Source organism: Cololabis saira, chromosome 18 (assembly GCF_033807715.1).
Source record: "Cololabis saira isolate AMF1-May2022 chromosome 18, fColSai1.1, whole genome shotgun sequence".
In the NCBI taxonomy this organism is placed as follows: domain Eukaryota; kingdom Metazoa; phylum Chordata; class Actinopteri; order Beloniformes; family Belonidae; genus Cololabis; species Cololabis saira.
This window is the reverse complement of record NC_084604.1, coordinates 31,559,557-31,574,891: the sequence shown is the minus strand read 5'-3', so window position 1 is coordinate 31,574,891 and position 15,335 is coordinate 31,559,557. Positions and strand designations below refer to the sequence as shown.

General features: G+C 38.7%; 3 protein-coding genes across 3 annotated transcripts; 2 read left to right on the top strand and 1 right to left on the bottom strand.

Moving 5' to 3' along the window:
- Nucleotides 1-733: 733 nt before the first annotated feature.
- Nucleotides 734-8,382, top strand: prpf39 (PRP39 pre-mRNA processing factor 39 homolog (yeast)). The gene is made up of 15 exons (XM_061746852.1): nt 734-870; nt 2,483-2,896; nt 3,309-3,508; nt 3,634-3,759; nt 4,045-4,163; nt 4,277-4,444; nt 4,555-4,735; nt 5,168-5,275; nt 5,364-5,528; nt 5,971-6,097; nt 6,283-6,551; nt 6,638-6,822; nt 6,917-7,000; nt 7,532-7,646; nt 7,756-8,382. Exons 2-15 carry the CDS (start codon nt 2,515-2,517, stop codon nt 7,843-7,845), a joined length of 2,319 nt encoding a protein of 772 aa, XP_061602836.1. The 5' UTR covers nt 734-870; nt 2,483-2,514; the 3' UTR covers nt 7,846-8,382.
- An 846-nt stretch (nt 8,383-9,228) lies between these two features.
- faua (FAU ubiquitin like and ribosomal protein S30 fusion a) lies at nt 9,229-12,216 on the top strand. Its single transcript, XM_061706890.1, has 5 exons — nt 9,229-9,303; nt 10,724-10,805; nt 11,409-11,553; nt 11,739-11,794; nt 12,004-12,216. Exons 2-5 carry the CDS (start codon nt 10,731-10,733, stop codon nt 12,127-12,129), a joined length of 402 nt encoding a protein of 133 aa, XP_061562874.1. The 5' UTR covers nt 9,229-9,303; nt 10,724-10,730; the 3' UTR covers nt 12,130-12,216.
- Nucleotides 12,217-13,227: 1,011 nt separating this feature from the next.
- fkbp3 (FKBP prolyl isomerase 3) lies at nt 13,228-15,109 on the bottom strand. Its single transcript, XM_061706889.1, has 7 exons — nt 14,981-15,109; nt 14,548-14,649; nt 14,363-14,464; nt 14,136-14,271; nt 13,895-13,962; nt 13,704-13,801; nt 13,228-13,524 (listed from the first exon to the last, which is right to left on the bottom strand). Exons 1-7 carry the CDS (start codon nt 15,083-15,085, stop codon nt 13,470-13,472), a joined length of 666 nt encoding a protein of 221 aa, XP_061562873.1. The 5' UTR covers nt 15,086-15,109; the 3' UTR covers nt 13,228-13,469.
- Between the last annotated feature and the right edge of the window lie 226 nt (nt 15,110-15,335).

Sequence of the window (15,335 nt, the reverse complement as noted above, 5' to 3'; positions counted from 1 at the left end):
CATTCATTTTCAATGGCTTTTGTCCTTAATGGCTTTTTTCCCCCTTACATTACTTTTACTTTTATACTTTAAGTAGTTTTGAAACCAGTACTTTTATACTTTACTCGAGTAAAAAACAGTCTTCTCCCTGTGTTAAAATGAGGAATATTGAGCATCTTGTGAAGTTATATTTTGGTATCGGTTTCACAAATAAGGAAATACTTCACCTTTTGGCACATCAGCATGGAATTATTATCAGTATAAGGACTTTAAAGCGATTGTGCAAACAACGGTGTCTATTTCGAAGAAGGAACTACGGAAGAGTATTGGGCCAGGCAGGAGAAAAATACAAGTTGAAATGCTGAGGAAAAAATGGCGAAATTTTGACTTTGTTCACGACATTACGACTTTTTTCTCGAAGTGCACAATAAAAAAAATCTTCCACTCTCAAATTTTTTTTCTCTTGCATGGCCCTAATACTCTTCCGTAGGTTCACTTGTACAACTAAATGTTAAATTGTTTAATTTATTTGTTGATACTCATACTGCTGCTCCTTTCACTTTTAAATTGTATATATGTGAACAAGAGACATTTGTCTATTACTGTTTGTAACTATTTAAATATGGGTTCAGTGAGCGAAAAAAAAAACCCGAAAATAAATGAAAATAATTATGAAGTAGCGCCCCTGGATGTTTGCCCGGTAAGCCCTGTAGTCCGTACCCTCCGTGTGCGCGAGTGTTGCTAGTGCGCATGCGCACACTTCCTCCGTCTTCCTCGGAGTTCATAAGAATGGCGGCCGCAGCGCGCTAAGAGCTTCTGCTTTGGACACTTTGGACTTCGACGTATAGATACGAGTTCACAACACTGAGCACAGTATCGCAGGATATACCGGTAAGACCATTTTGGTGAGATGAATTTAAAGCCGTTTCGCCGGGAGTCCACCGGTGTGTTTATGCTGCTCATTAGCTCATGTGGGGAGAATGGCGCCGACTATTATCTGGAGGCAAATGGGGAAACGCATGGCTTCATGTAGTTCCACTTAAGAGTTCCGCCAGGATTTAGTTATCGACCATTGTTGTGTTAGTACCACTGTTGACATAGTTTAGGCTAAAAACTGAAGCGATATTTTTGATGGAAGTGGTCATTCTCAAGTTTAGGTTCAGCATTATAAGTTTGTCTTCAGCTAACATGCTCGGCTTATGCAAGTGTGACTTCGCAGGAAATAGACGGGCACCGAGGCCTCACTTCAGATTAAACTTTGACTGGATGTAACATGTGCTCAATAATGGATTATAATCACGCTGGAAACGCAAAATGCGTTAAATGTGTTTATTTACTACTTAAATTGAATAGATGCATAACATTGTCGTTGGTTATTTATAGTAACTCGGCCTGGATTTAAGCTTAAACTGGCACCATATACAAGAACAAGGAAGTATTTTATGAGCCCTCACTTATGCTTGTGCTCTATTTTTGGTGGGACTTGCAGAGGGTTTCATGTAACGTTTAAGCATGTTTATTTTTTTCCACCAAGGAATACATATTATTTTTCATTTTACTTGAACTGACTGCTTTAAACTTTAATCTAGACTACAAGGTCAATGTATTCACTGTAAGTACTTTACTGCTACAATTGCATCTGATTGTAAGAATTAGAAATTATAAAAGAGAATACTATTTAGCAACATTTTCATGTTTTACTAGGGGTCCAAAATCTAAGAAAACTAAGGATTTAGATTCATATGATACAGAAACACAAAATAGTAATAGTAAGTAGGCCTGTGTTGAAAAAAATCGATTCTCATATTAATTCCTAAAAGTCGATTCATATGTCTAAAGATCGATTTAAAAAAAAAAAAAAAAAGTTTTTTTTTCATCATTACATTACAACTTTTGGTATTTTTTTGTTTATGCCCAAAAAAGTTATGTTTTGTTGGACACAAGAATAACTACTGCCATGTTTTTGCCTTTAAATATGTTTAAAGGTATGAAAACATTAAAGTGTTAGGTTATAATTGCATAAATTGTTTATATTTCTTTGCTTTATTATACTGTCTTGGGGTTACATTTGCATAAATGTTAAAAACCAAATTCTCATAAATGGGGAAAAAATAAAACCGATTTAATTCGTCCTGTTTCCTCCCTGGATCTGTTTGGTAATTCTGACCCACACGATGTTTCTGAAAGCAGTTCTATCAGTATTCTGGGAGCTGATTGGTCCTTCAGCATCATTAGCTGCCAATACTTGCTGTTGAATCTCAATATAATACTAGTAGTAATATTTTGCAGAACTACAGTATTCATTCAACAGCTGAAAAAACTGTTTTATTAACAGTAACCCAAATCAATATCGAATCGGATCGTGATAATCGATTCTGAATCTTAAGAATCGAATCGATTCTTGATATTTGAATCGATCCCCAGCCCTAATAGTAAGTATTATTGTAGTTGCTTTGGAAAGGGCTGTTGATACCATGTGACCTGAAGTATTGTTTTTCAACAGGCCATCCACTCTTAGAGGACACTGTAACTGGAATGCTGGACACTGAGTCCCCTGCCATGGAGAGCAATGGGGATGCCTTTCTTCCTGATTTAGGCCAAGCTGCTGAATGGTCCTTGGACCAGGTTCCTCCAGAGCCGCAGGCCAACATATTGCCTGACGATTCAGACTCTTCTCAGGATATGCCAGTGGAAGAGCAGCAACAGAGTCCACAGATGAACTCCACGGAGCTGGGATCTGTGGAAAAGGCTGTGGAACAGTTTCAGCTTGCTAATGCGCCGCTCTTCCAAGAAGAGCAGCCACCTCCCCCACCACCACCACCTCCTCCTCCACCTCCTGTAGAAGAGGCAGAACCTGTAGAAGAGGCAGAACCTGTAAGCGCTCAGCCAGAGGCTGCTGTACAGGACATTAATCAAGGTACAAAAAATGTACAGCCTATTGATGTTTTACGTTCAAACATGTAGCAACTATTTGCACAGTCTTTTTGCGTATGTGTGTTTTTTTTTTTTTTTTTTTTTTGAGTGCTTTGTTGAAATTAGTTGTGTGTAAGGAACAGTTTAAATACAAACTTGAAATGTGTTTTGGCCAAACTAAATGCAAAAAAAAATTTCTATCATTCCTTTTTACACATTACTTCACTGCTTCTGTGCTCTTGAATGAATTAAGAATTAAGTTTTACATTCAGACTTGTACATGTTTTTTCTGCTTAGGCTTTGTGACAAGAGGTTTGTGGGGGAAAAAACTTTTTTTTTGTCTTGAATACTTATTTTTGTGAATTTTATTTATTTTCTTTCTTATAACAAAGATCTCTTGTGCTTCACATAACTAGACGCAGGAGGAATTGAAGAAACACAGATGACGGAGGATGGCATGGAACTGGAGGAACCTTCCAAAGAAGTGACACAAGAATCAGACGTTCCTGCAGAGCAAGAGCTACCTTCAGAGTTTGAAAGACTTTACAAAGCATGTGAAGACAACCCAGAAGACTTCAATTCTTGGGTTGCTCTTTTACAATATGTGGAGCAAGAAGTAAGTGAAAGTAAAGTTCATACAAAATTATGAATAGGACACTTATTGAAATATGAAGCAGGTTCACTTGTACAACTAAATGTTACATTGTTTAATTTATTTGTTGATCTTTTACCTCATTGCAGAATCTCCTTGTAGCTGCAAGAAAGGCATTTGATGTGTTCTTTCTACGTTATCCCTACTGCTACGGCTACTGGAAGAAATATGCAGATCTTGAGAAAAAGCATGGAAATATACAGGTTGCAGAGGAGGTAAATGTTTACCTGTTTTCAGGCTTTTTTTGCCCATTATCCGAGCTGCTTTGTTTTCTTCACATTGTCAAATAAATTACTGACCTTTACTTTAAATTACCACCTATACTGCTGGCACTATCTTTTATTGTGCATCATATAATAGACCAACTGCAAGATCGTGTAATCGTAGCCACGTCTTTATCCTTCAGGTACTGATAATGATATGGGTCACAAGGAAACGCATAAGATGGTGAAATATCTATCCTCTGACAAACTTCTGTTGGTTTTTTCTTTTCTTCCAAGGTGTACAGAAGAGGCTTACAAGCTATCCCTCTCAGTGTGGATCTTTGGCTTCACTACCTCACCTTTATTAAAGAAAACTCTGATCCTACTGACCCAGAGACTGAGGGGCGCATTAGAGCGTGAGTAAAATACTCGTAATACTTGTATATTAGTCAGTTTATTGTTGTTTTATGCACCGATTAAAGGAAAGTACAAAGCATTTAATGTTTCTTTTTCTTGCTGTTGCCATCAGCTCCTATGAACATGCAGTGCTCGCAGCAGGCACCGACTTCCGCTCCGATCGTCTGTGGGAATCTTTCATAAACTGGGAGACAGAACAACAGAAGCTGGGTAACGTCACTGCCATCTACGACCGTATCTTGGGTATTCCAACCCAGCTCTATTCCCAGCACTTTCAGAGGTAGGGATTTAAGTTTGATTTTCTTAAGTTCTACTTTTACCATCACCTCAATTGTGTAATTTGGGATGGACTTGTGTTTTTGAAGAGTGCCATTTATTTAATCTGTGCAGGTTTAAGGAGCATGTGCAGAGCAACCATCCCAGATACTTCCTGACAGAAGAAGAGTTTGTTCAGCTCAGACTTGAGCTCTCCAAAACAAGCTTATCTGCCGTGGTTGGTGAAGATGGAGAGACGAATGTTGCTCAGGAGGAGCTTCCGCCCGGTACAGAGGATCTTGCAGATCCTGCTAAGGTATGATTGTTATGGCAAACCCTACTAACAAATTGACAAAATTGCTGCTTGCAGGGTTGACAGGAGCTTCCCTGCTGTCCTTGATGAAATGGGGAGCAAAAGTGATCAGGTTTGAAGAGGTGTTTTTATGTCGGCAGCCGAGCCAATGAATGCCAAGGGGGATTCAAGTTGGCATCCACTCAGGGACTCACCCTGAAACTAACGGAATCAGCCGGGGCTCCTTTGAACCCATCACGCGCTCCCAGGGGCTGAAATGCAGGGTGCACACATGCCTCTTCCCTCTACAGCCTTCTTGTGTCTGGCACGCTCATGGTGATGTAAACCGTTGGTTGCAGGACTAGCAGTTTTTACATCAAGTGGAAACGGTTCTACCTTCAACCATAAATTAAGTTGCTGAACTTTTGTTTTATTTTTGTGCCTCTTCTTTTGTAGAGAGTAACAGAGATCGAGAACATGCGCCACAAGGTGATTGAGGTTCGGCAGGAAGTGTTCAACCACAATGAGCACGAAGTCAGCAAGCGCTGGGCCTTTGAAGAAGGGGTATGATCTTTTTTTCTTAGGTGGTGTTTCGATGCCCAATGTTGACTTTTTAAAACTCCAACTTTAACGTTCAAATTTTTCTATTCAGATCAAGAGACCGTACTTCCACGTCAAAGCCTTGGAGAAGACACAGCTGAACAACTGGAAGGAGTACCTGGACTTTGAAATCGAGAATGGGACGCCGGAACGCGTGGTGGTTCTATTCGAACGATGCCTCATCGCCTGTGCTCTCTACGAGGAGTTCTGGATCAAGGTAGCACGCGTTCTCACTTCTCACTCTTTGCCGCTACCTCCCTGCACTTCCCCAACAACGATGATATCACATCGACACAGTAAATCGTCCTGCACTCTCTTTGCGTGTAACGTTGATATGTGACTGTATCTGTTGTATTAGGGGATGGCCAGCTTGCCACACAAGATTTGACTGCAGCATTTGCCAACTACTACGTTGCATCTTCTTCGTCTCCCACTACCTTACAGAAACTTATCTAATTGGTTCCATGAAGGTGCTGATGGGTTTACACAGAAAATTTCTAAGAAACGATCTTGTCAATGAAGAAATTCACTGCTATAACAGAAAATTTTGGTTTAAATATGTATTGTTTCTTCTGCTTTTCTTTTCTCCTCTTTCCTCTTTCTTTCTTCTGTCCTCTCCTGCATTTCTTCCAACTTGCTTTCTCTTTTTCACTCTAAAGTATGCAAAATATATAGAGGCCTTCAGCACTGACGGCGTGAGACATGTGTACAAGAAGGCGTGTAGCATCCATCTGCCCAAGAAGCCAGCCATCCACCTGTTGTGGGCAGCATTTGAAGAGCAGCAGGGTGAGTGCCTAATTTAAACCAGCAAGCAAAGTGAACATACAAGTCAAAATAAGTATAGTTTATAAGTTTGGATCAAAAAAGGAAACTTTCTCTTGAAGGAAAAGAAGTGACTGAGTATTGATGATGTATCTGTAAAAATTTGATTTCCATTTTATAATGGTGAAATTATTCTACTGATCTTCTAGGCAACATAGAGGAGGCTCAAGGAATCCTGAAGTCGTTGGAGACAACCATCCCAGGTCTGGCCATGGTGCGTCTTCGGAGAGTCAGCTTGGAGCGACGCCAGGGTAACTTGGAGGAAGCTGAGAAACTGTTACGGGAGGCGATGGAGTCGGCAAAAAATGCTACCGAGACGTCGTTCTACGCTGTGAAGCTGGCGAGACAACTCATGAAGGTGCAGAGAAGTCTGAGCAAGGCCAAGAAGGTGCTGCTTGAAGCTATTGAGAATGACCAGGTGAGATGTCTGCTAGATGGGTACCTTAAATTTTTTTTTCTGGATTAATTCATGTTGTTAATTTTGTTTATTTTTTTGACTTGCAGACAAGTTCTAAACTTTATCTAAACCTGCTTGAGCTGGAGTACAGTGGAGATGTGACGCAGAATGAGGCTGAGATCTTGGCTTGTTTTGACCGTGCTCTGACCAGCCCAATGGCCCTGGAAACCCGTTTGCTGTTTGCCCAGCGCAAGGTGGAGTTCCTGGAAGACTTTGGAAGTGACATTAATGTGTGAGTTCCTTGGTTATATATTGACATATTTTATACAAGGACCCACCCCAGACACACCTGTTTTTCTAAATTGACTTTCTTTTTATTCTTTCAGACTTGTGACTGCATACCAGGAGCAACAGAACCTACAAAAAGAAAGCGACAACGCAAAGAGGAAGGCTGAGAACGGCTATGACAGGTGGATATTTGAACAGCGCTTCCGTTATACATCAACACAGCTACTTTTTTTTTAACCTAAGCAGTAAACCCAAACAGTAGTGCAACATTTCACTGCAAATGTAGCAGTAATAACACACAACCCAGTTGAGAGATGATTAATGTTAACATATTATTATGTCTGCCTCACTCAGCTGCACCCCTCACTATATATGTATTTCTTTGTATAATTTGTATAATCTTTTGTATTTTTTTTTGTATAATTGCCCTGTAAAATTGTAAATAGGTTATGTTTATTTTTATTCAGAACTGTCCCTTTTTCTTTTCTTTTTCTCTCTCTACCTCAAACTGCTGCACCTTAAATGTTTATACTGTTTATAGAAATACCACGTTTGTTTTATTGTTTATTTTATTTTATCACCAAAGAGCGAAACTACCGGAGTCAAATTCCTTGTTGGACAATGTTCGAACCTGGCCAATAAAGATAATTCTGATTCTGATTACTTTCAACAATCCTCACTTACTAATTACTCATTTTTATCAACTTGTTCAGCTCTACGGAACCAGATGCTAAAAGACAGCGTGTAGACGATAGTTCTGCAGTAGCAGCAAACGCAATGACGGACATGCAGGCGAACAACTCAGCGTACAACTACAACTGGTACCAGGTATGCTGCTTGTTTTGCCATTAACAGCTCTGTGTGTTCTATTTTTGTTTAAATCTATTTTAAGTTGCATTTATCAATTAAACCTTTTATTCATTTTTCCCTCTTTTAGCAACAATATGGAGGTTGGGGACAAAATTCCTGGGGGCAATACAACCAATATGGCCAGTACAGCCAGTATTACCCGCCACCTCCTACATGATGGACAAAGTTCTCGAGTGAAGATTAAGACTCATCTTTTCTGACCTTCCTGAATCTGGAATACAGCAAATTATCCGTCATGGAGATTTCAATTTAACCACAAACCACACAGGCTTCTTTTTTGTTTTGTTTTGTAATTTCTTTCTGGTTTAGTTTGCTAGTCATTAAAAACGTATGCTGAAACCCTGTTTTATAGGATAGATTTGGACCTCTGGAAGTAAAATCTCATTTTCTAATTGAAATTAGTAATTGCTACAGAATGCTACATTATTTCCGACATTCTTTTGGGTAAATAAATGCATGTAATGTGTGAAGGCAGATTTATTTTTCTGTGATAAAGACTTTTTAATTTTCTGATCAAATGACTTTGGTCTCTTTGTTTTGATTCAGATGTGTAAAGCAGGCATTCATTAGTGTGTGTCATGTTTCAAAATTTTAATTATTCATGCTTGTTTCCACAAAGAGCGATGAGAAGTTCCTTTTACCCCTTGTTTTTTATTTTGGATTCGTTTCATAATAAAGAGATTGATACCCTTAAGTGCTGCTGTTTGTCTTGTCATGGATTCCTTAAATCAGGGATGGGCAATCCTGGTCCTCGAGGGCCGGTGTCCCTGCAGGTTTTAGATGTTTCCTTGCTTCATTGCACCATGATACAAGTGACTGTCATTAACAGAATTGTGCAGCCCTGGATGACAAGCTGATGACGATGATTAATTAGAATCAGGTGTGTTAAAGGAGGGAAACATCTAAAACCTGCAGGGACACTGGCCCTCGAGGACCAAGATTACCCACCCCTGCCTTAAATGTTAAAAAATAAAACCAGTTTTCACCTTTTTAGTTTCTTGAGCTACTGATATTTGTATATTACATAGATGCCTCCAGTTGTTTCCAAAACAAGCATATGTAATTTATGTAAATTTACATTTAGTGATTTGTCTTTTAGTACATGTGATCAATGAAGTGTAAATGTCCTTCAGTTGCTGGAAGTACATGATTTAAGGATAAATATTTCGAAACAATCTTACTGGTTGAAGTACAGCTTGAAAAGTTTATAGGTTTATTTTTTTATGAGGTTGTAGACTAAATACGTGTGTGCCAGTAGATGTTTATTTGTATACAGGCAGAAAATTATCTTAAGGTGGACGCCTATGCAGTAAAGTAACTAATTAAGTCCATAGGTTATGTCTGGTCATCATTAAAGTGTGGTGGGTCTGGTTATAAGCGTAGCATGGATGTATTATATTAACCAAGATTATAATATAATATTAATTATATATTTATAAAATTATAGTATATATTATATAATTATAATTATATAATATAAGATTATTATATTATTATTTTATAGTATGGGAGTGGCCACTGTTGTGACGATATTTACGTAGTTCCGCACATGCGCAGTCGGCACCTCCTTACAGTCCTTTTTATGCCTAGCGTGGACCGACTAGCATCAACCGAGGTAAGAGCCGCTTAATTTCCGCGAATACTCTTAAATAATAGACCCCAAACAGGCTTCAGATTACAAATATAACACTCATATAATCACGCATCACACATTACATCTTATAAAGTGCTTAAAGTGGTTGATACATACATTTTTACGCGACTTTTCTTCTGAAACGCGTGCCTCATGTGGCTAGATGAGTTAGCCACCAGGGTGCTAGACGGGCACGGCTGTTCCGCTCCAGCAGCGATTGTCTCGTTTCTTTCATTAACATGTCATATTTGGATGATGACTTTAATAGTTATCGAGTTGTAACCTTTAGACACAGGAGTTTTAAAGCAGATTTCATAACCAGCCATCGCAGATAAGTTGGTAATAATCAGATTTCGGCAGCAAACCACGGCAGACATGTTGGTTTGTCAAAGCAAAAGTAGAAAACTTGAGTAAAAACTACTATAAAAGTAGTCCCGCCACAAGGGGAAAACAACTTTTAAAGGCAAAGAAAAGGAAACTGAAATGTACAAGCTTCAGTGTAACCTGCAAAGGTCCAAAAATTTGGAATGAGATGATAGTTGCTATAAAAGAGTCTGGATCTCTATCAATTTAAAAAAAAGATTAAAACAAAAGTTGTTATTAAATTATGTCTCTTATTTTGTATAATTTTTTATGTACCAATACCCTATATTTGTATCTAGGAAATCTGAGGTCTCAGGGGGTTTTTTTTCTCTCCTTATTTAGGTTATAAGGTTATATATTGTATGTATTTCGTAGCCACTATGTGTGTGAATTTAGGTGAGGTGAACTGTAGATTTTTTTTTTTTTTTTTTTTTTTTTTTTTTTATAATTTGATATAGGTCTTTTTTTCATTTTTTTTGTTTCAAATGTTGAGACAGGAGGAAGCCTTAAAAAAAAAATCTGTCAAGTTGTTAATGAGAAACAGGGGTGGGATTAAATACATTTTCTTCTTCCCACTCCCTTTCGAGTGTTGACAAATTAATTTGTATTTTGAACCTGCACCTGATAAACCTGATAAAAGGTATTTGTTTAATTTTATGTTGCACGCAGGTCATTTATGTTATGTTCATTGCTCGAAATAAATATGAATTGATTGATTGATATATGTGTAATTTATAGTTGTTCTGCTGTGTGACTGTGCCCCTATTCATAAGCCATAGTAGCTTCTGGGGAGTCCCATTTTACAAACCTCAATTGATTATCTGTATTTGTGTGTTTTTTTTTTTTAATTATTTGTAAAATAAACTCTAAACTTAAGTGTACAAGTAAAGCATAAGGCGTCATCAATTTTTACCATCCAACATAAATGAGTCACAATGTCATAAAGGATAGCTTTGCCGTTTTTTTTTATTTGTCCCGTGCCAATAAAACACCGGCAGAAATATGAACTGAATTGAAATGTCTTATTTTTGTCCTGCAGCATCAAGATGCAGCTCTTCGTGCGTGGTCAGAATACCCACACCCTTGAGGTGACCGGTCAGGAGACTGTTGGCCAGATCAAGGTAAAATGTTACTAAAAAAAAAACAACGAAACTCATCAAACCCACGTATTCACTTTTGAACAAATCTAGTATTGTTTATTATTTATTGGATCCCCATTAGTCCTCATAAATATGAAGACTATTCTTCCTGGGGTCCACATTAAATCAAACAATTAATCAACAATACAGCATTTATTCTAAGAATTACATGGATCAATTAACCTGAAAATATTAACATGAATTTCTCAGTGCATATGAACATTAAATAATACTAATAATATGAACATTGAATAATACAATGCCAATTAATATAAATTACAGAATAGAATGTAATGTACAGAGTACAATGTAAATTAATAAGTAACCTGGTTGATAGAAATATTAACATGAATGGATTCCCTTAACGTAGTTTTCTAATAGACTATTGTAACATAATATTATGTCGAAACAGCTTCTCTCAGTTTAATTTTGAAACTAGCCATTCCTATGGTTGAAATCAAGTGTGGGGGGAGACTGTTCCAGTGAGCTACAGCCCTCTACATAACAGACCTTTTGAGTGCGTTGGTTCTAGTAATACGTTAATGTGGGCGGTACCAAAAATGTCTATTATTTGGCATGTTCCAGGCTCATGTCCAGACTCTGGAGGGACTCCTGGTCGAGGATCAGGTGCTGCTCTTTGCTGGATGCCCACTGGAGGATGAGTCCATCCTGGCATCTTCTGGCGTGTCTGAGCACTGCACCCTGGAGGTAGCTGGCAGGCTGCTGGGAGGTGAGTACACACTGAATGTATATTCTTCAAATTATTCATGGTTTTTCAAGAAAGTAACTGAAAGCAAAGTAATAAGGCTTTCTTGTTATGTTTTATTAGCATTGTTTCAAAATTGACTTAAGTTTAAAAAGCTCTGTTTTGGAAAAAGCCAATATAAATCTGATTCACTTGTTCTCTTTCACCAGGCAAGGTGCACGGCTCTCTGGCCCGTGCCGGAAAAGTGAGAGGTCAGACTCCCAAGGTAAGATTTTCAGCTTGACTGTGAAATTTCTTTGTAATGCGAACTCACTTGCATTTCTTTTTACTGGCCCTTAAATGCAGGTGAAGCAACAAAATGTCTCCACTTTGTTTTGCATTAGATTGTATTTTTTGTTTTGATTGAGCTGTTAATTGAACATGTTGAACACTGAGTCTTAATATATTCTAATGCCGCTTCGTTGTCTTGCTCAGGTCGACAAGCAGGAGAAGAAGAAAAAGAAGACTGGACGTGCCAAGCGTCGCATCCAGTACAACAGGCGCTTTGTGAATGTTGTGCCCACCTTCGGAAAGAAGAAGGGGCCCAACGCCAACTCCTAAGTGCCCTAAAGGAGGAAAGTCACCACCATCTTTCAGTTTTTCACCAAGTTAAATGTTGTCCTGTACAGAATAAAGAAGTTGACTTGGTTTTACTGACTAATATTTAATGACTAATTGAAATCCAGATTTTAACCTATATTAATTTCAAACAACTGTAGCTTTTGTAACCAAGCTGCTGCTGCAGTTTACCCGGTGTTTCTAGTAATGCATGTTACCAAATGACAAATGCAAACCTTAGTACTTAGTGCTGACATTTTAGTTTGATTCATCCAAGTGGGGTTTCTTTCCAGATGCATCAGAAAAGCAGCGTCAGCCATACATTAACTTGCAACTGTGTTACAATAGTTGGATACTATTAGAGCTTTTCCACTAGTACCTGCTCGGTTCACCTGCACTTGGTTTGGGTTATTTCCCACTAGGGGTCTAACGTGCCGAGTAGATTTTCTGTAACTATTCTGCCGAGGTTCTAAGCGGCTGAGTCGAGCTGCATCTGACGTCATCACACTACAGGCCACTGACTGGTCGGGGGGTTGGCCAGTAAGAAGTCTGAGTCAGAATGTTACAGCGATAGAGCGACTCTGACGGCGGCTTCTTGTTTTTACTTGTCAGGCAATGACAGTGCAAAAGTCTGTTTCATGATCCAACTCTGAGGTGCAGATGTTCATAAACCTGGTGGCTGAGAGAATTAAAAAGGGATCTAGACAGGCGATAAAGACAAAATCCACCAGGAGCTGTCACTTCATTGCTGCTCAGACTTTTCAGCAGTGTTGAGACAAACTAAAAAAAATTAAAAAGCATCGCCGCTTGAAGCTTCTCTCTCATTTAACTTTATATCAAACCACAGACCCAGCAGCACATATCACCTCCAGGTTCTACATCTTTAGTGTTGTCTTTGTTTAGATCACAGAAATAAGTCACAGCAGCTTCACTCCAACCTTCCTACTTCAGCTCCAGGTGCTTAATTGTTATAGAAAAGAAACTAGGCCAAGTTGAGCCGAGATGAGTAGGTACTAGTGGAAAAGTGCCATATTGCACACGTTTGCATGTGGTGTGTACAGAGATGAGTAGTGACTAAAAATCAAAACTGCAAAGTCTTACTCTAGTATGAATGGAGTCAAACAAGTTTATTTTTTACATTGTACATGCAAAAGAACAGGACAAGCTTCAAAAACTTTATATACACTGATTCAACCAATTCCTTCCAACCTGAAATTCTGACTAATATGAGCAGGCATGGTGAGAAACTGGATCTAGTGCAGTCCAAGAGCCGTGTGACTTAATACTTGCAACAAGGCCCTAAAATATGTCTTCGTGTTGAAGACATGTAGAGTAAACATCAATTAATCCACAGCCACAAGTTCCACTTCAAAAATCAGTTTTGCATTGGGGGGGATACTGGAGGAGAGTGAATTAAGGAAAACATTTTGCAGGAAATTAGATGAACTCGTGAATAATGAGTGACACGTTGCAACAGTTCTTCACATGGGATACCACTTATAATCTATCATCAACTGTGGATAAATAGTACATTTACTAGACAATCTTGTGAGGCAAAAATACCAAAAAAAGGATACTTTGAATCAGGGAGACCCTTTCTTCCGTATGCCCATTCTGGCTCAATTTCCACCCGCGCTGTTTCACCCTTGCTCATTGTTAGAATGGCCTCATCCCACTGTGATAAAAGGATAAATATACAGTTAGCAGGTGGCATACAGGACGTTTAAAAAAAATACATATACATAGGATACAACAAGAAAAGACTTACTCCTCTAATTACTCTACCCAGGCCAACTTTGAAGCTCAGAGGCTTCGCCTGCTTCTTCTTTCTCGCCGCTACAGATAGAGAAAAAAAGAAAAAGGTTAAAACAAGAGGGATGTTATCTTAATTGCAGGATAGTGATTATGTTTGTATAACCAGGAAAGGTGTTTAAAATTGTAAACAAAGGAGGTGCAGAAACACAAAGGTTAGTCTATTTGCACATCTGGTGTGTGGTTGATTATCATACCTGCAGGAATGTTTGTGTCAAACACTGTGCCGTCCTCTAAAGATCCAGTGTACCAGCAGCTCACATTCTCGCCCTTTTTTGGGAAGTTTGTCTTGTCTCCTTTCTTAAGCACAGACTTAGTGTACTTTGGAGGACCCTGAGAGAAGCAGCGAAGGACAGGTTCAGGTTCAGGAGTGTACAGCTTGCAATGCAGAGCAAACATTATTTCAAAAACACAAAACAAGCACCTCATCCACAATTTCTGTCTTGACTTCTTTGGGCTTTTCTTCAATTTTCACAGCTTTAACTTGCTCCGTCATCTCGTCAACCGACTCTGTTCCTTTAAATCTCTGCAAGGCACAGCATTGCAGTGTTTATTTACATCAAACCAGCAGAATGGAAATGCAAAATTAGCATAACAGGCAACACTTACTTTGCTCTCAAAGAGCTGGTTGTAGGCGACAATCAGCTGATCTTTCTTTGCTGTTTTGGCCACATTTTTTATGTTGCCGAGCAGTTTGTGCTCATTCAGGAACTGAAATACAAAATATAAACACCGGCTTGGTGCATCAGTGAACCGGTCAGAACAGGCACATGTTTGCAATAATATGCAAAAATAAAAATGTAAACATGTAAATGCATCCCTTTCCATTCATATTTGTCTTATTCCACACGCTGTGCACATGTTTCCCAAGTGCTATTTGAAGGATGCAAATTGTTTAGGACGAGCGTTTGTTGGACGTTGCAACAAATGTGGCTCCACTGAGCTAACCACGATGCACGCTGCACATCTAAGTCATCATTTACCAATCAGCCTGCACAAAATGCTGAACTAAATCGCGAGCACAGTAATGAGATAAGCATACCGAGTGGGTCCCGTTGTCCTGGATGAACTTTATTATGTCTTTTTTGGGCAAATCATCACTTTTGAGCTGCTCCTCGCTCCACTCCCGTGTCGGTTCAGCCGCCATTTTGAGAGGCAACTGTGGTGACCTTTCAACTGCCTGCGTAAATGACGCTGCAGAAACAAACATAGAATATTTATACATCGTTTATATTTATATTATATTTATACATACATAGATATGTTGGACCTTTATGGTATTGTGTCAGATGTGTGCTCATGGTACACGATGGTAAAGTGCACACTTAAAAAAGATATTTAGCTCTCACTGATGGAGAATTCTTAAATGAATGCTATTATTAGAAAATAAAAGTTTT

Excerpts from the sequence above, each read along its gene's own strand:
- prpf39 (XM_061746852.1), top strand. The coding sequence starts at position 2,515 with ATGCTGGACACTGAGTCCCCTGCCATGGAGAGCAATGGGGATGCCTTT. Across the intron at positions 2,897-3,308 it reads TGTACAGGACATTAATCAAG|ACGCAGGAGGAATTGAAGAA; the intron begins GTACAAAAAATG and ends TCACATAACTAG. Across the intron at positions 6,823-6,916 it reads TTTGGAAGTGACATTAATGT|ACTTGTGACTGCATACCAGG; the intron begins GTGAGTTCCTTG and ends TTATTCTTTCAG.
- faua (XM_061706890.1), top strand. The coding sequence starts at position 10,731 with ATGCAGCTCTTCGTGCGTGGTCAGAATACCCACACCCTTGAGGTGACC. Across the intron at positions 10,806-11,408 it reads AGACTGTTGGCCAGATCAAG|GCTCATGTCCAGACTCTGGA; the intron begins GTAAAATGTTAC and ends GGCATGTTCCAG. Across the intron at positions 11,795-12,003 it reads TGAGAGGTCAGACTCCCAAG|GTCGACAAGCAGGAGAAGAA; the intron begins GTAAGATTTTCA and ends TGTCTTGCTCAG.
- fkbp3 (XM_061706889.1), bottom strand. The coding sequence starts at position 15,085 with ATGGCGGCTGAACCGACACGGGAGTGGAGCGAGGAGCAGCTCAAAAGT. Across the intron at positions 14,272-14,362 it reads AGACAGAAATTGTGGATGAG|GGTCCTCCAAAGTACACTAA; the intron begins GTGCTTGTTTTG and ends TGCTTCTCTCAG. Across the intron at positions 13,802-13,894 it reads TGGGTAGAGTAATTAGAGGA|TGGGATGAGGCCATTCTAAC; the intron begins GTAAGTCTTTTC and ends CTTTTATCACAG.